The sequence below is a fragment of the Acyrthosiphon pisum genome, chromosome A2, assembly GCF_005508785.2.
Source record: "Acyrthosiphon pisum isolate AL4f chromosome A2, pea_aphid_22Mar2018_4r6ur, whole genome shotgun sequence".
In the NCBI taxonomy this organism is placed as follows: Eukaryota; Metazoa; Arthropoda; class Insecta; order Hemiptera; family Aphididae; genus Acyrthosiphon; species Acyrthosiphon pisum.
The window spans coordinates 63,644,230-63,664,058 of record NC_042495.1 but is presented as its reverse complement, the minus strand read 5'-3'; the positions used below and the strand labels follow the sequence as shown (position 1 = coordinate 63,664,058).

The window sequence follows — 19,829 nt, the reverse complement described above, 5'->3', positions numbered from 1 at the left end:
CGCGCTTAATTTGAACCACTGAGGCGAAACCGCCGCTAGGTTTGTGACGGGCAGGGGCCACTTTTCATGTCGCGGACTATAGTGGTTTTACAATGATGTTTATTTTTTTTCTATCCTATAAACAAAATATCTACCAGAAATAGTGCTTCGATTTCAACATAAAGTATCTTGTCTTTTAGCAAATTGAAACAATTTTTTTCAATTTTCTCAATAGTTTTTAAACGTCTCCGTAAGAAACCACCAACATTTTTTGTCTAATGCTTTGTTTATCACTATAGAAACGAATAAAATTTAAAAATTACCCGATTACCACTAGGTATATACAATAATATAATATACATATACATATATAATATACATATTTATAATTTATACATTTTCTTTCGTCTGCTGAGAATCGTTTTTTATCGAGTGCAATCATTGCATTCAAATTGAATATTGTAACAATACACTATCCTGTCCAAGGACTGAAGGGACGATGGACAAATTTTCACCACCACTGATCTACTCCACCCTGTTGCACTTACCCACTTTTTTATTAATAATTTATTGTTATTTAAATTTACTAATTTCTAATATTTTAGATAAAAAGAAAATTTTCTTCCTTCTTTAAATCACTGGTCATTGAACTTGATAAAGATTTATATGGGCCTGATAATCATCTGGTTGAATGGCATCGGACCGCAACTACTCAGGAAACTGATGGATTTCAAGTATGTATTTTACTTTTTTTCTTTTTCACATAAATAATATTATTTGATTTTCAGGTGAAACGGCCCGGTGATAAAAATGTACGCTGTACTATTTTATTGCTTCTTGATTATCAACCATTACAATTTAAATTGGACCAACGTTTAGCTCGACTTTTGGGTGTTCATACTCAAACCAGACCAGTTATTATAAGTGCTCTTTGGCAGTTTATAAAAACTCATAAGCTACAAGTAAAACACAATATATATATATTTATGTACAAATATTTCAAACTATATTAAATATATAATGTTTTAGGATTCTCACGAAAAAGAATATATAAACTGTGACAAGTATTTGGAACAAATATTTAATTGCACTCGTATGAAATTTGCTGAAGTCCCACAGAGACTTAATACTTTACTTCATCCTCCTGATCCTATTGTAATTAATCATATTATAAGGTAAAATTGAATAATTACATACTTTTTGGTAATTTTTTTTCAACTAATTTTATTTAATTTTTAAGTGTTGAGGGTGTTGAACAAAAGCAAACTGCATGCTATGATATTGATGTTGAAGTAGATGATACTTTAAAAGCACAAATGAATAATTTCTTACTATCTACTGCTAGTCAGCAAGAAATACAGGTAATTTTCCAAATGATATATATTATTTCTTATACCTATTACAATACCTTGTTTTTATTTAGAGCCTAGATAACAAGATCCATGAAACAGTTGAAACAATTAATCAGTTAAAAACGAATAGAGAATTCTTTTTGAGTTTTGCTAAAGATCCTCAACAATTTATATATAAATGGATAATCTCACAAACAAGAGACTTAAAGGTATTTATAAAATAGTTTAAATTTAATATTCACGGGTTAGAAATTTAGATTCATAACCTTAATAATACCCAAATTGTCCATTTTTTATTATAATAATATGTTAATTATTTTTAACAGTATTAATATGTATTAAATACTTTAAAACGGCTATATACCTAGACCTTATACTCACATACAGAAATCTAGGCTGAATGCAGATGGTGGTGCGGTCTTGCCTATCACAGCTTGCTATCATGCCATTCGTTGTGACCAAAATATTTGTTATTATAACTTAGTATAGAACTATCAAAAGTATTGTTTTATATCTTTATACTACAAAAGTCATTTACGCGTTATATTGTTTTACAGTTGAATCTTAAGGGGAATAAAAATAAATTTGACATGTATATTTTGAGTAATATATCAAATATTATCTGAAAAATTTCAAAGGGCTATATAAATATTTTAGTTTTTGAGATTCAACTATCTTTACAAATAAATTACTTTATAGTGTACATTTTAACGCACCATAACTTCTTAAATCGTTGAACAATCCATGCCTTGCACATGTGTAGACTCTACAATCCTGAGGAGAGGAGTCATGTTTGGCTGCTGAAACTACTACTATGTTCTATCTATTACATTATTATTTATTAGTATAAACTTTAAGGTCTATACTCTAAGCTATACCTTATAGACGATGACGTTCAAAGATGACCACACAACACATAATATGATAATCTTTAGTAGATCGTACTTTCAACATATCTACTTTCGAATAATATAGTCGAATTTGGCTAGCAAAAGTTAAAGGAACCGGCCAAAAAGATTGCGACAATTTTGAGTTAAAAAAATTAATCAAGTTCAACTGTATAATTATTTTCTAGAAAATTTGTTTTCCCATAGATGTAGATTTATATTAGAAAATTCTTTTAATAATCAGTATTTGTCAGTAAAAACTAAAAATACCATTATGTTTAATGTTGATTAAATTAAACTATACAGATTATATTTGTCAATATTTTAGACGATGACAGATGTAGTTGGAAACCCAGAGGAAGAACGAAGAGCAGAATTTTATTATCAACCATGGACACAAGAAGCTGTTAATCGCTACTTCTATTCCAAAGTTCAACAGAAACGGGCAGAACTTGAACATCAGTTGGGTATTCGTAACTCATAAAATAATGATGTAATATATTTTACTATTATTTAAATTAAGATAGTATTCAATGTAATATAATTATTATATTTGATATAAGTATATAACCAGCGTATGACCTTTCTTGATATTATTTATTAATTATTTGTACATTTTTTAAGTTCATTTAATTAATGATATAAGATTTTTATTTGTGTGTCAACTAAAATCTATTTAAAGATCAACATAGATTTAAAGTATATACTTATTATTTAAAATTACATTAATTTAATTCTATGAATAAAAGAATAATTATTAAGGTAGTGTTTTAATTATTTTATTTTCAAGATTTGAATTATATTGCCTAGTAGGCTTACAAATGTTATTAATGTATTACTTTCTTATTATTATTATACAAAATATAAAATATTTATTCTCACTGAATACATTTGAATAAGTATGATAACTTCTATACATTAATGTTTAATACCAAACTATGAGGTTAAGTGAAAGTGAGCTTATCTGGTATAAGCAATTAACCAAAAATGCATCCCTTATTATGTTATAATTAAAAAATGGAATCCCTTAGGTATATATATTATATATAGTAGCATTTAGTAAGTGAAATGTATACATTATATTAAATAAACAAATTTAACTGTAAGAGGAAATCTAGCAGTAAGAAAAAAATAGCTATAATTGATTGATTTAAATACTAATTAGTTGTATTTACTTAAGTTTATTTTGTAATCTTTAAATTGTATATTATATATTAATGATATTATATTTTAAATATACATTTCAGAGCCAAGATTTAAATGCTTTTGGATATTGTGTAATCTGTCTGCTATAAATATTTATCACTCATTTATTACAATTTATTTTCTGTAGTACACTGGACACTGGTACATAACATGTAATAGAACATACCTATGCTAGATTCACTGGCAGATTGAGTACCTAAAATAGATATTCTCCAACAGTATATTCTATGATAGGAAAGTGAATCTAGTTGGTATTTTTTTTTTTTTTTTGGGGGGGGGGGGGGTCAAAAGTAAAAAATTCCTAATAGTTTATGAAAACGCTGGGAAAAAGGAAAGAAAAATAAATAAAACGACTCAGTAACCCATGTTATTGGAACGCGCAAAAGCATGTTTTTAAAGGAATTTTTCGAGTGATTTTTTTTTCGTGACACATCGTCTTAAGGAAAAATGGAATTTTTACACATGATTGGTTTTCTAATTATGGATCCGCCACTAAACAAACGGTCACTGCTCAGAATTGTTTTCCATATACAATGATATTATATCATTGAATATAAATTCTCCATTATACAATTACCCACTTGTAACCAACTATACAGCAGAGCGGCATCCGCTTACAAAACTTTTTTTTAATTGATTATGTTAGTTAGGTATAATTATTTCAATTTTGACAATAAATATAAAATATATTTATATTATTGCTTTTTTGAGTTAGGAGTATTTTCATTAACATTTAATGCCAATCATCGTTTTTGTTAAACTTGCACGTCTTCATGACATGCCGCCAGAAGTCTACATGTTTTTAGAATACATGGTCCAAAATTAATATAAATTCTGGTTGGGACGTAAATAAATTACGGGTTTCTAGAAATTAGACCCGTTGTTACTAACTATTGTGTATTGAACATATAGCTAAATCATAACGAAAAAAATTTACAAATGTTAAATAGGTACGAGGTAGTAGTATAAAGTATTATTATAATTTAAAATAATACATTATACACATCGAGATGTATATACAACACTGTAGTATATACATCTCGATGATTATACATAATACTTTTATCTATTCTGTGGTTACAGGTGATTAATAATCACTGATTATCACGATTTAAGATATTTAAATCGTGCTGATTATACTTAAATAGCACAGATTATTCTGTATAGTATAATACATAGACCACGGCCTTAGAAGATATCTTATCTTCTAAGGCCGTGTTAGTTAATATGTCTATGGCATAATCACTGTGGTATAATATCACATTTTGTGATAATATTCTTATCTCAATAATCATTTGATACGTTAGGGATTTGCGAAATGTCAATACATATTATAATGTTTGTGAATAATGAAATGGTATCATAGTATATTATCAAGTAGGTGCTAAACTGCTATATAAATATTAGATCGTGGTAAATATACAATAAAATTGTAAAAAAATTTTTTTTTTTTTTATTTTGTGATTCACATAATTTATCTATGCCAATAGGTGGACTTTAGTGCTGTAAGAATGTCAATCGACTATTGTGCTTGAAAACATTTTTAAGTTTTCTTGCCGTTTATAAAACCTAAAATGTTGGTAACATTTTTAAATTCATATTATAATATTTACAATATAGTATTCATAAATAAACATTATCTTATTATAATTTTAGGACAATCTAGATAGTTGTATATTTTTCTGTTATAAAAGTTACGTGTTTTGAAAATATTTCCATCTAGATTTTTTGTTGAATATTGAACATGATGTAAGTATTGAAGCTACCTATTTATTTGTCTTCTTATATTATAAACATTGTAATACGATTTAGGGCAAGAAATTTGTCAGACAGCAGTGATATATCTTCATCGTCATCAGACGAGGAGGAGATACTTAAACAAAAGAGTAAAAAGTTGAAAGTTCACCAAATTGAAGATCGAGCTACATCAAAGTTTTATACTAAAGATGAAAGCCAAGAAGATCTTCCATATGTTGCTGATAATGTTTATAAAGTTAAAAAACCTAAACAAAACAAATATAAAACAAAATTTAAATCCAAAGGCCAATCATCATTTAAAGTTAATATTTGTCTTACAGTAACTAATAAGTAGTAAAAGTTAATTATCTAATCATAAGTTCACTCAATATTATTATTTATAGTCGAATAAAACTATAGATGACTCAAAAGAAATAAAGTATGCTAACAACTATGCTCCAAATAATCTTGAAAAATCGTATTTAAATAATCCAGTTGCATTTATGAAGAGCGATATTAAGCTAGGTATTTAAATTTTTAAATACCTAAGATAAATTATATAATTTTAACTTTAATTTTCTATTAGAACGTAAAAATAAAAGAAGTTTATCTTCTTCTGAAGATAGCTCGGACAGTGATAGTATTAACTGTTTTTCAAATCATGGCCTACAATTGAAGACTGAACCATCTGATGGTGCTTCTTGCTCAAGAACAATTGATTCTGATTCAAATGAATCAGACGATCATCCTTCAAAGACTTATGGAACTGTTGAAGATAGTGAAAAGAGTAACAAGGGAATGTCTTTAATGGTGATTACTAAATATTATAAAACACTTATAAATTATTAATTAAAATAATACATTTATTATAAACAGTTTCTACTATTTATATTTAATAATTATTTAATTTTTAGAAAAAAAGTGGTTATAAAGAAGGTGAAGGATTGGGGAAAAATGCTCAGGGATTGGTCAATCCAGTACAGTTACCTACTCAAAAAGGTCGTAGAGGTTTGGGTTTTGCATCCCGAGAGCCAAGAGAATCTTTTGTTTTAGACTGGGATCCTGAACAAGAAGAAGTAAATATAGTATCAAAGATGATAGAAAATTAAATATAATTAATCTACAATTATTGCAGTCGGCAGATATTTTAAAAGTGACCGAATGGTTAGAAAATGAAGATCCTCTGACATTATCTATTGAGGATATGAATTATTGGTTTGAAACTGGTGAAAAAAAATTAACATATAATCAAACAACAGAGTTTGCTGATTCAGAGATTTTTAAAGTTGTTAATTGTAGCAAGGTATAATTTTATATTTTTCAAAGTATCTTATTATTTATCTATAATATTAAAACAAATTGTTCATATTATCATATAGAATGTTTTGGATAATATTGATGACCATGATTTCCGTCATGCTAGAACTAAAGCAAATCCATTTGAAACGGTAAAAAATGGAATATTTCAAAACCGAGCTGCAATGAAAATGGCCAATATTGATTGGGCATGTGATTTTATGTTCACTGATCCTAAATACAACGATGGTGTATGTATGCATAGTTTTTTTGTATTATATTTTTGTTTATTATAATTATTATAATTTTAGTCATCTATGCTAACGAGTCCTAGTAGTTTACTCTATTTTGCTGATATATGTGCTGGACCCGGAGGTTTTTCTGAATATGTATTATGGCGAAAAAGTTGGAAAGCTAAAGGTGTAGGATTTACATTACGTAATGCAAACGATTTCAAATTGAATGACTTTTATGCAGGTTCTCCAGAGTCATTTGAAGCTTTTTATGGTAAGCATAAGTATATAATAAATAAATAATAAAAGTTTTTTGTGATTTTACTTAATTTTCAAATGCATAACTCTACATAAATTAATATACAGAAAACTTAAGTGCTGATATATTTTTATTTTATGTCAATTATAATATTTATAAATACTTAACTCTTAAGAATACATAGTTAATATATCATATTATAATGAATACCTATGTCGTATCTATGTATAATAAACCATTTTGGGAATTGTACATAATATAGATTTTAAAACTATGATTATTTTGTATTATGTATACCAAGTTTAATTTTTATAAAATGGACAGTAATTATGTTCATTTTAGATTTTTAATTTGTCAAAAGAATGACATTTCATTGTTATGTCAAAAGTATTTTGCATTCATTTTAGTTATTTTATAGTACATTAGCTTTTAACACTAGCAAAGTGTCTTAGGAGACAATGATACAACATCTCCCCACTTAGAAATTTGAACAGGTGATAAATAAATTTATTTTTATAAATTATTTACAAATTTGAACGTCATTTATATTATAAATGTAATGTATGTTTCAATATTTGTTAGTTCGGTTTTTTGTTGTACGGTTATAGAATTCTTAAAATTGATTAAATGGGCACGGTGCGTACAAGCAAGTGATACGGATCATTCCAAATATGGTATTATATCAGTGCCGTAGCCAGAAAAAAATGTTGGGGGGCACTTAATTTTTTTTCTTTAGCCTTTGAAATGCTAGAATATCTAATTATGAACCCTTTGTTCATAAAGTGTATCTACTACTTGTTTTATGATTATATTATATTTATGTTAACAAATATGGTACCTACATTGGCTACATTTTAATATAACAATGTATTAATATTATTATAAACCATAGGTTAATGTATTCATCAATATTATTTTCATTATATCAAAATGTGTTGTAAATAAAACATTCCATTTATGGTTCGAATATTATTAAAATTTACTAACAAAAATACAAGACTATATTAGGACTGTTGAAAGCTGGTAGTTTTTTCGTGCAATTAGATCAATAAGCGGAAAAAAATATACTTCCAGAAATCCAATTTTAATTTCAAAAAAAACATAACAATTTCTCCGCTTTTTATGTGTTTTGTTGGAAGCGATTTTTTTTTTTAGTAATTCAAAAGTAAAAGTGAATTTTGAAAAAAAAAAGAAAATTACTCTGGTAAAATAATACTAATTAAACAATACTACGAATCATAAATCCATTTCCTACATTATCTAGAAAAGAGATTAAGGAATCAAAATTATATGTTTTCAAAATTAAAATAGCTTTTGGTACTGGATGAATTTGTCTTCCACTTTTTGGGAGTTTTGAGGTACACTTAAGTTGAACATTTTTTTATCACAAAATATAGTGACATGACCGCGCGTATGTACTTTACTGGGGTTTAAGAATCTTAGCCGTCGTTTATCTTAAATTACATAAAGCATTCGGGGAACTCACACACACTAATGATCAGTCACTACACACATAGATGTAGTACTAATGATGGATGTACAATATTTCCTAAACCTGACCCCTTCGAAATGGTTCACTTCGACAGCTTTAACTTTTAATTTTTATCAAACATATAATATAATATAAAACAAGCTAAAAAAAATTTCGGGGGGCACGTGCCCCCAGTGCCCACCCCCTAGCTACGGCACTGTATTATATCAAAGAGATGGTTTGATGCAACGTCTCCCAGTTATGGGCGCATGGGGGGAATTTTAATGTGAGTGGGGTTTACTATCTATGCTATGAGATGCGTCTCGCTGTTCTTATTACCTCAGTCCTCAATTATCAACGACGCCGTATTAGTTCCATTTCCCAACCAAAAAATCTCCCCTCGTCACTGAGCAGTGTTGGATAGTAACGTAACAGAAGTAACGGCGTTACTTTGCTTGTACCGCGTTACGTAATTTCATTAGAATTATATCCTAGTAACGAAAATGTAATGGAAATTACTTTTGATAAGTAATTTCTATAAAGTTACAGTTTCGAATTATCAAGTACCTACCTATTGCCAACTAGCCACAATTCAGTTTTCAATTGTTTTTGACATTTTACATGTATAATATTTAATAACACAAATACAAGATTGAGTACTATTATTCCTTATTTGGTGTCAGTCGATCAGTTGACACTCTACAGATATGTATAGGTATATAGGTTTATGTTGTCAGTTTGTGACACAAATACAAAACTATACTATACTATACTTATCTATATAATGATTAATTACTATTGATAAGTAGCTACAATTAATAAGTACTATTTTTTAATAGTCATAACTCATAAGTAAATACTATTGTAGCATTGTTATGTAAATATGTATTAACTGTACATCTTCTTTTTTTTGTACACATTTTTAAAATTATACCTTTTTAGCATAGATAATGTATTTTTATAAAAAGTTACATTATTGCCTGCAGAATGATAATTGCCAAGAAATTTGAAAAAAAATATTTATTTTTTTTTTGTAACGAGAAAGTAATGCGTTACTTTTCTATTTGAAAAGTAAAGTAATTTCACTACAATTTTATTTGAGTAACGAGTAAAGTAACTTAATTAAATTTATCTCTAAGTAACGAGTAAAGTAACGTAATTACTTTTTAAAAGTAACTTACTCAACACTGTCACTGAGTTTTAAAATCAAACCCATTCATTATTTTTTTCAGGTCATGATGAAGATGGTGATGTATATAAACCAAAAAATATTTTGTCATTAGAAAGGTATGTAATGAAGATGACTGAAGGAAAAGGGGTGCATTTTGTTATGGCTGATGGTGTAAGTAATTTAAACACCTAAAAATATATTAATGTTATACAATTTTACTTAACGTAATAATATATTTATAGGGGTTTTCTGTTGATGGTCAAGAAAGTTTCCAAGAAATTTTATCTAAACGATTGTATTTGTGTCAAGCTTTGGCTGCTTTGAGTATTCTTCAACCGGGTGGACATTTCATGTGTAAACTTTTTGATATATTCACTGAATTTAGTGCTGGTTTATTGTTCCTTTTGTACCAGAGTTTTAAACAAATCAGTATTTACAAACCAGTCACGAGTCGCCCTGCAAATTCTGAAAGGTAATTTTAAACAAAAATGTTTAAGTTACATATTGATCGATAAAATATCATTTTTGCTATTAGATATGTAATATGTAAATGGAGATTAGATGATGTACAAGATATAAAACAATATTTATTTAATGTGAATTTAACTTGGAATGGATTAGATTCAAAAGAAGATATTTTATCTATTGTTCCATTGCACGAAATTCAAAGGGACACTAATTTTTTTAGATACCTTTGGGATTCTAATAATAAGTAAATAAATGTATTAAATAATATTATTTTAAAAGTAATCATCAATATATTTAAATTAAATAAATGTATTTTTAATTTAGATTAGGACAGATTCAAGCATTGAGTTTATCAAAAATTGTGGCGTATACCAAAGATCAACGTTTAGCTGATGATAGACAAAAAGATCTAAAAAAAAAATGTTTAGAATTATGGGATGTAAAAGATGGTGTAAGACGTGCCCCTTTTAGAAGTGATCCTAAAGATACTTGCAATTCACTGATAACTGGAACAAAAGGTAATCATATTATGTGTATTAGATATTATAAGAATATACTTAGTTATTAATTGTTTACTTTAATATTTAGTATTTTATTGTATTTAGATTTTTTACAGTCAATACCAGAAGTTTTAAACAAAGAAAATTTACGGAAACACGTCAAGTCTGTGTATGATTGGCATTGTGTTTTGCTCAATAATTCTAAACCTCCTACATATTTTTTGAGTATGTTTCAAGTATAAAATATTATAAACTATAAATTATTTGTTTTACAATTTTTATAGGTTTAGGTGGTAGCCAAGTATATGAATTAGTTAATAATCAATGGGTCTCTAATGAATATTTAAAGAGTGTAATGATGAGTCCTGGTACACTTGTATATGGTGAACTAGCTATTGAACTAGAAGGTGAAGATCTGGGACAACTTAGAGTAAGAGTATTGCACATTATAGATGCTTATAAGCTTGGTAACATTGATATTAGTAATGAACATTATTTATCAAGGTAACATTTATAATTGATTTAACAAATATTCGAATGAATTTTTAATTATTAGTTTATGTTTAGGATAAATTATTGTAAAGATTTTGCAAAGTCCATGAATAAAATAGAATCAGACAAAACAAGAATTAGAGTAAAAGATCCCGTTTACCTAGAAACCATTTCAGACATTTTTGAGAAAATTGACTTTAGATGGTCGAAGTTTCATCGTAAATCTGTTAAGATGTTCATGTTGGATAGTGAAAAATATTGTTGTGCTTCTGGAATATTATTTATTAAAGCCACATTAAGTAATTATACTTTATCAATTTAATTAGTATTTGGTGTTGAATACATTTTTTTTAATATCGATACTGTATCGAAATATTAAAGATCAAAATCAATACCGATGATAATATTAAATCAAAAATGTCTTCAATATTGAAATCATATCAAACCATTGATATTTTTGTACAACATTAATTAATAATTTTTGTATTTTAATGTAATTAATTTTATATTGTTAATGTCATATAGGTCCATGGGTGAGGGCATTATCACGAACTTATAAAACAATGTACTATGGTCATCCAACTAAACCAGCTATATATGAAGAAGGAAACCCAGTTGCTGCATATGCTCCTTTTAGGTGAAATATTCTTTTACTAAAAGTGTACAACAGAAGTTATCATAATATTTATTTCTCTGTAGGGACTGCCGTACTACTAATAAGATATGGTTTTGGATGGATGAATTTGGAAATCCGTTAAAAAATCCAAGTTTGGAGCAAGAAGATCTTGAGAAGCTTATCAAGTGAATTATTTTGAGTATTCTTCTTGCTTATATAATTTATTATTGAACATTCTGATTCATTATGTATTATAACGTCAGATTAGTCATTTTAATTGACTAACTAAAAAATAAAATTTTACGGGTATTTTATTTTAAAAAAACCTTATTCTAAAGACACTAGCCAAAGTTTCTTAAGACTATGAATTATGCATTATCATTGATTAAATACGCAAAAAAAAAAAACGGCTCACTGAGAAATCTATAATATTTATAATCAATGGTATTGACATATTGCTGTAGTTAATAATAAGTTCAAGATAAACCTTAAAAAATTTAAAATAGGAGAGATAATTTCTTTTTATGTAATAAACATTGGGATATTTATGTTTGACATAATATTGAGAACTTATTGACTAGGTACTGTGTCGTGAAATACAAAGTACAATGAATGGCTGGTGTACTTGTATTATAAAATGTGTATTAAATATTGTTTTAGCATACATTATGTACACAAAACTCAAATCACTAATACGGTTTGTTAACTGAAAAGTATAAAGTTCAAAAATCATAAGAACATTTGTACAATTTATATTTCACCATACATTTATTTTAAAATGCTCATTATGCAAATACACTTCCTGGGAACTATGAGAATAGATAAGGTTAATTCAACAATAAATCATTATACATTAGCAGTATAATTAAATGGTTAAGCAATTTTAAATATTAATCTATTAATTATAAACCTATAAGAAGAGGTGAAGGATTGTATTATTTTAATAAAAAAAAGTTTTTAATATAATGCTGTATATATTTATATTATGATAATATAGAATTATCATAATTCATAAAACATAACTATTAAAGTGTGTTAATTATTAGTTTTATATTATTTTTACACAACAATAATACTTTATTCATATGTTAAACTTGAACTATTATACTTAGGTAATACATTAAACAAATTAAGTTATTTTTATGCAAAATCTAATATATTAATAAGTTGTAGATACTTTTCTATACAAATAAAATGCAGATAATTCTAACCCAAAGTATCGAATATAAATACAATTTTTCATTCAGGATTTTTATTGTGCATTTTCAATGTTCTTTACTATTATTAACTTCCCATATAGGTACTTATTGTAAATTCATTTTAAGATTAAAATATTTTAAATATATTTAAAAAATATATATATACTTTTGTGTTAACTTTTTCCAGTTAGCAGATGCTTACATTTGTATTATAAGTGATTTACGCCTCATTGAGTCGTACTATATTACATTTTTATCAACTTTTGTGCAGATTTAAACAATTTAATACAACCATTGAACGATTGTTCATAAGTCATGATATTCATTTGTCAATACTCAATTATTAATAATCTCTAATAATCACATTGTTCAGTGTCAAACCAGCTGTTGACTTTTATATTTTAAGATCATTTTTCTTTCTATTTTCCTTCTTAGTAAGGGTCCTCAGTTTGACAGTTTTAATGGTGTCTCCTAATTTCTTAATTCAGGTGTTCTAATAAAATACTTTCAATTAGTATTTAGAAACAAATACTTTGCTTTAAAAAATATCTAGGATAAATATCCTAATAATATCTAAAGATACATTTTAAGACACATTTAACAAATCAAACTATTTTCTTCATAGAGATTTAATTTATTAAAAATTTAATTAGGTTCCAAATAAATGTAAATACAATAATTTTATAACAGTGTTCAACTACAATTTTAATACTTACAATACAATTATTATCAATTAAAAATTATAATTAAAATATAATTAGTATTTAGTATTTAGTGTATAATAATAGTTAAACGCGTATTATACATCATAGTATATGAGTATACAGTATACTAGGTATATATAAAATATGTAGGTATATATTATCTGTCTGACCGCCTGCCAATAGTATAAAATCATAATTATCATAACAAACAGAAAATAATATTTTAAATTTTGGCTAACGTAGCTCTATATATTAGGTGTCTGAAGGTGTCACGGTATTGGATATTTTGTTAAATTTGAATTCACAATGATATAAAATCATTGTAACTATAGGAAAAATGATTCTGATCAAAGACCACTGTCAGCCTATAGTATTTCCAAGTATATTTTATGATATTATTGTTTTTAAAGCTATTTATTTTATTATTAGGTGTTACTGTATTAGTACCTACCTACTAAAGTAGGTTAAATTAATTTTTACCAAAAAAATTGCATTTGAAAATGGCATTGTGTATTTATGTATATACCTACAAATATAAAATATAATGATAGGTATACTTTAAAAGTTTCAAATAGGTACCCACAAATAGTAACCTAATACAACTTAACTTTTTTAATAAGCTATATAGGTAAGACGTATTGCTTTTGATTTATGCTGAGTGATGCATAATTATTGTTTGTTAATTGTTCTATACTTGATTTGAAGTCCAAGGTGGCGAATCATATACCTTTAATCTTTTATAAGTTAAAGTTCATAGGTTTATGTAATAACTATACCTAGTGACTAAGTTCGACCCCATCTTCTACATCAAATATTTTTCATACAGTAAAACTCGCTTAAGACGCTCTTCAAGAGTCCAACTAAAATGCGACTTTTACGTCACTTTTACTGTAGGTATAGGTAGTTTGTTTTTCACTTCTGTAATTAGACTTAAATGTTTTCCAGCGATGATGATGTGTCATCAACAAATGTGAGAATGTTAAATTTTTTTATTTAAATTTAAATTTCATTCATAAATTCGTGGGAGGCCCCACCCGTGGTGTGTATTGCTATTTTTTTCGAATTAAAAAAAAAGCTATTAATTTAATTTTTACTCTTATCAAGAGACAATGTGACATGTAAATATGTAATAATACTGCGTTCACGTTCACAGTTCACATACGAATAGCCATATATAATGGTTATACGTATACGGTATACCTATGCACTCACTTTCGATGCGTACGCGAATACTGTGTACCTATCTATTATTAGTATATAATATACGTTCGTCAATTGTTCGAAGATGAGTATATATATATAGTAATATGACGTCTGGGTCCAAAACTTAATGAATACTATTAAGAACATGTTGAACGAGAAAAATACCTAAGTGTGCTTTATTATAACGAACATTTTTCATGGAATTCAAAGTACCTAAGTAATCAAGTTTTTTCTATTACATTACGATGTTGAACTATTTTTTGCCAAAAATATCGCATATATAATTATATACCTAATAGTTATTATAACTTATAATATTATATCATAAATCTACATTTTTCTTGGCTAATATCAAATATGTTTATATGTAGTTAAGTCAAAATCACGTATCGTAGAACGGTTATATATAATATACATGAAATATAAGTTTCAAGTCTCTGCAATTGCTGTTTAATAATTTTTGAATTACAACATAGGTAATTAATGAATTAAATTAAGAACATGTTTAACGATTAACGAGAAAAGATACGTGAGTATAATTAACAAACTTTTTCGAAAGTAAGTCGACTGACATTATATACAACAGACGATCATGGATAATATAAAATAATACCATCTGTGTTGCCCGGCGTTACCTGTGCCAAAGATTGGGATTTAAAAAATATATTACGCCATATTAATTCTACTAATTTATATGTATAAAAGACAAAACATTTTTCTACCTACCTATGCCCTTCATGCATTTCTAAACCATTCATCCGATTGGGATGAAATTTGGTTCAGAGATAGTTTAGACCTCGGGGGAGAAGATAGACATAGGCTACATTTTGTCGTGAAATAGGTAAATAAGAGATGCAACCCGCCGGGAGGTTCTCAAAAACGGTGGAAGACATAAGCGCCAAAATAAGATGAGAAAAAAAAAGTTGTATCGAACGAAAGCGCCAAAATCCTATATACCTGTGTCATAGTTGCCTAATAGATATTATAAGCTTAGAACTATATAATATTATATTTTAACAATATATTATTGACAATTTTTTATAAGATCGAAAAAATCAACCGATTTATTAAAATTATATTTTAGATTCTGAGCGAAGCGAGGAAGCTAGTGGTGTTTATTATTTTTTTTTTATATCCTGGATACAAAATGTCTTCCAGAAGGAGTGCTTCGATTTCAACATATATAAAATCGGATCAAGATGGTACCTACTTTAGAGAGGTCATTTTTCGATTTTATCAATAGTTATTTAGGGCCACGGGAAAAACCACCGAGAAATTACGAAAAACCGCTAAAAATGGGATTTTAATTTCTAACGCTTTGTTTATCACAATAGAAAAGAATAAAAAATAATAATATTACAATATTAATTCAACTTACATAATATAATAAAGAATAACAATCGTTTTTCTTATACAATATGATATTATATTATTGAATTCAAGTTTAATACAATCCATTATACAATGACCCACTTGTAACCTACTCTACAGCAATAGAGCACATCCACTTGCCTGCTTTTTTATGCTTGCATATTATACATGAAACACGTCTTCAGTTTAAAGATACCTATTAATTATTTTCTTATTTTATTTTATTATGTACCAAATGTGGGATATAAAATATATGAAGACTAAATAAGTTTATGTTTATGAATGAGTTAATATAGTTATAAATAGGTATAAGTATAATGGAACGATTGAGTGTTTGACACAAAGAAAATGCAGAAAAACGGTAAAAAAAGGCTTTTCCGGTTCCAGTTCCGGTGTTCGGAAATTAGAAAACCGGTTTCGATCCCTGGCTCCGGATAAACTAACATCCAACATTCAACATCATATATATGAAAATCGAGATTTCTGCAGAGTTTGTACTTGTCCTGAATGCAGACTCACTGACTGATCAATGTAGAATCTAAACAATAATAGCTTAAGACTTGAAATTTTCACAGAATACCATACCAGCATAAGCCTTAGTGTGCACTAAGAAAGAATTTTCCAAAATTCGTATTTCAAAGTGGTGCTTGCATAAATATTTTGAGATTCACAATGGTCGATGAAAATTGAAAATTGTTTTGTTTATATTTAATTGTAATCATTGGTTACATATTTTAATAGAAATGTTAGAAAATGATTAAGTTTTGAACACCGTTACACCGAATATTAAATAACGAATTGAACAAAGTTTGAATCATATAACAAAGAGTTGGCATTTTTAAGGGGCCATATAGGTAGGTATAAAAGCAAAAAGCCAAATACCACTCATTCATCGCTAAATCTCAAAAACTATAAAACTTCCGAAATTTAAATTTGGTATAAATGGTCCTCTAAATTCTTACGCTCTAGATGTGCAATAAGAAATGATTTTCTGAAATTTGCATTTTAAAGAGGTGGTCAAATCTTGTGATTCACGGTGTATGAAACCTTTTTTGTTGTTAATAAATATTTTCCATTGGTTGCAGATTATAATAATACAATTGTAGCAATGAGTATTATCATTTTTTTTGTAGGTATCTACCTATATAAATTATTGTCATTACTCATTGGTTACTCGCGCAGATCAGGTAACAAGCATGCATCAAATCAGTAGATAGAATACCCAGGATTTTTCAATGGGGGGATGGGGCTAAACAAAGTACTTAAATCAAATTATGATATCCGTTACCTTACTATACGTCGTTATTACTATATTATGGTTTTTACTTTGCCTTATATTAAATAAGATATATGCCATAACGCAATAATGGAAGGGGCTAACAGTTCGTTTTCTCTCAAAATCGTTTTTCATATAGGTACCTGCAATGGTTTTATATCATTGCAAAATTCAAATTTAACACATTTCGAGCTTAGAAGCCACATAACGTATAGCAGAGTGTTACCCACTTAGCCGCCTTTTTTAATTATTGATAGGTAGAGAGTCAATTTTATTTATTAATCATTAATACAATCATATGACAATTTTATTGCAATTATAGAATTATAATTTATATTATAAAATATAAACTCTTATGCATTTTAATTTATGAAATTAGATGAAAACGTGTAAAATACTAAAAATACTGTGTAAAATCTAAAAACGTGAAAAACGGTCTCAACAATAATTTTTCATCGAAATTAATTTATTACGAGCATTTAATGTCTAAAGTAGGTTGGTGTTGATACAACATAAATATTATTAATACATTTTAGATTCTCCGCGACAGACATGTAAGTATTGGCTTTACAAATGTACCTGTAACGATGTGTGTTTTTTTTCTGAAAAACTTTTTGAGACAGTTAAAAGCTCAAACAGTTCCGTACAGAATCTCTATAGAATATAAATAAAAAATTGATTGCAGAATTGCACTTTAAAAGAGACTTTTAAAATTGTCTTGTAGTTTTCAAGAAAATATGAGAAAACCATCTTTTTTAATTTTGTAATCTTGTATTTTTAGCAATTGAAATCGTTTTAGATTATGGTTCTATATTTTATTCAAACTATATAGATACAAGCAGCATATTCTTGTAATACCTTAGGATAAAACCGTTTTAAAGTTAAATTTGAAGAATGGAATACTATTAATGTATTAAACATTAAAGAATAAATATAGACGAAGGTTTCCGATTTCTTTTCGAACGCATTGAATATTATCGTTGCTTTCATTAAGGATCAAAATTTCCGAAAAAAACCCGGGTTTTTTCCCGTTTTTTTCGGAAAAATTGGGAAAATTTGGTTTCATTTAAAATTTCTGGAAAAAATTGAAAAATTTCATAAAAAAATGGATTTTTTTTCTAAAGAACTATAAAAAAGTAATGTATAGTGGAAACAATCTAATAAATAATGATGGTTAACAATCATATTACATGCATATTATAATATTACCATATGGGTAATATTTTAATATTCTATACTTGATTTATAAATAATTATAATTTGTAATATTAACTACTAAAGTAATAACTATTAAATATTTACTATGTAGTTATTTCTTATTAGTTATTAATATTATCTAATTAAGAAGAATATATGGACCATGTCGTGACCCGCAAATAGATGAATGGCGTAAAAGACACAATGAGGAGTTATATGACTTGTATAACAGAACGGATATAGTTAAGGAGATAAAAAGAAGAAGATTGGAATGGGCAGGTCATGTGTGGAGGAAACCTGATGCTATGACAAAGACGGTCTTACCAGAGAATCCAAGAGGGAAAAGACCACTAGGAAGACCCCGAATGCGATGGGAGGATTGTGTCAAAAAAGATGTAGCAGTTTTCTTCCCGGAAGAAGATTGGCATATGCTACGCAAAATCGTGAAGAATGGAGGCTTTTATGTTTGGATGTGTGGTCTAAAAGGCCGTAAACAAAAAAAAAATATTATCTAATTTTTACCAACTCACTAAGTTTAAAAATATAAAAACTATCAAATAGTTACTGTAATATAATTTATAAACCTATCAGCCAGTTACTATAGGTAATACCGTATTAGTTATTACAAATATAAATTGGCAATAAGTATACAATTGTCAATTTTTAACATTTAAAAATACTGCAGGTGATTTATTTTCGGGGAAATACACTCTCTCACATAAATAACAATTTGATATGTATCTACGTTATTTTTAGAACAAATATTGAAATATAATCCGTATATTTTTAATAGTTTAATTTTAAATTTTAATACAATAATACATTGACAACCGTATTCGCAAATGTGAAATGACAATGACAGGTTTCCTTATCTATTTTTTAAAATGGGTTTTTTTTACATAGATTATTTTAATTTTTAAGCATAAATACAATTTTTTAATTTTCCACAAATTCAATTTTTTTTTAATTTTCCGAAAACTTTGGTTTTTTTTGGAAATGTATTATTTTAATATTCTCCAATTTTTCCACGTTTTCCGAGGCTCTGGGAAAAAACAAGATTTTTCCGAAATTTTCCCGAATTTTTTTGGGAACTTTCCGGCATTTTGATCTCTATAGCTTTCATATTTAAAATAATATACTTATATACCTACCTATACATAGATTAGGGACAATACCCTGCCTTGCATGGAAATGATCAAAGTGACACGAGTG

At 27.2% G+C, this 19,829-nt stretch overlaps 2 protein-coding genes across 3 annotated transcripts in view; both read left to right on the top strand.

The window, feature by feature from the left end:
* LOC100164464 (brahma-associated protein of 60 kDa) overlaps positions 1–3,473 on the top strand; it is a 7,146-nt gene extending 3,673 nt beyond the window's left edge. The window contains exons 6-11 of the mRNA XM_008187521.3: positions 585–713; positions 768–941; positions 1,009–1,154; positions 1,220–1,340; positions 1,403–1,540; positions 2,547–3,473. Coding sequence (XP_008185743.1) covers positions 585–713; positions 768–941; positions 1,009–1,154; positions 1,220–1,340; positions 1,403–1,540; positions 2,547–2,702 — 864 coding nt within the window. The 3' untranslated portion in view covers positions 2,703–3,473. The remainder of the gene's footprint in view (positions 1–584; positions 714–767; positions 942–1,008; positions 1,155–1,219; positions 1,341–1,402; positions 1,541–2,546) is intronic.
* A 1,247-nt stretch (positions 3,474–4,720) lies between these two features.
* LOC100165143 (cap-specific mRNA (nucleoside-2'-O-)-methyltransferase 1) lies at positions 4,721–11,965 on the top strand. 2 transcript variants are annotated; one of them, XM_001943533.5, is made up of 19 exons: positions 4,721–4,837; positions 4,915–5,000; positions 5,081–5,173; positions 5,237–5,483; positions 5,566–5,686; positions 5,748–5,971; positions 6,076–6,237; positions 6,297–6,464; positions 6,541–6,708; positions 6,769–6,964; positions 9,653–9,762; positions 9,834–10,063; positions 10,127–10,303; positions 10,384–10,577; positions 10,665–10,784; positions 10,844–11,063; positions 11,127–11,350; positions 11,577–11,688; positions 11,751–11,965. In XM_001943533.5, exons 3-19 carry the CDS (start codon positions 5,169–5,171, stop codon positions 11,854–11,856), a joined length of 2,784 nt encoding a protein of 927 aa, XP_001943568.2. In that variant the 5' UTR covers positions 4,721–4,837; positions 4,915–5,000; positions 5,081–5,168; the 3' UTR covers positions 11,857–11,965. The 2 variants fall into 2 exon arrangements, with proteins under 2 accessions (XP_001943568.2, XP_008185744.1); XM_008187522.3 differs by lacking the exon at positions 4,721–4,837 and having other exon boundaries at positions 4,850–5,000.
* The last annotated feature ends 7,864 nt before the right edge of the window (positions 11,966–19,829 follow it).

Excerpts from the sequence above, each read along its gene's own strand:
- LOC100165143 (XM_001943533.5), top strand. Across the intron at positions 6,965-9,652 it reads GTCATTTGAAGCTTTTTATG|GTCATGATGAAGATGGTGAT; the intron begins GTAAGCATAAGT and ends TATTTTTTTCAG. Across the intron at positions 10,785-10,843 it reads ACCTCCTACATATTTTTTGA|GTTTAGGTGGTAGCCAAGTA; the intron begins GTATGTTTCAAG and ends CAATTTTTATAG.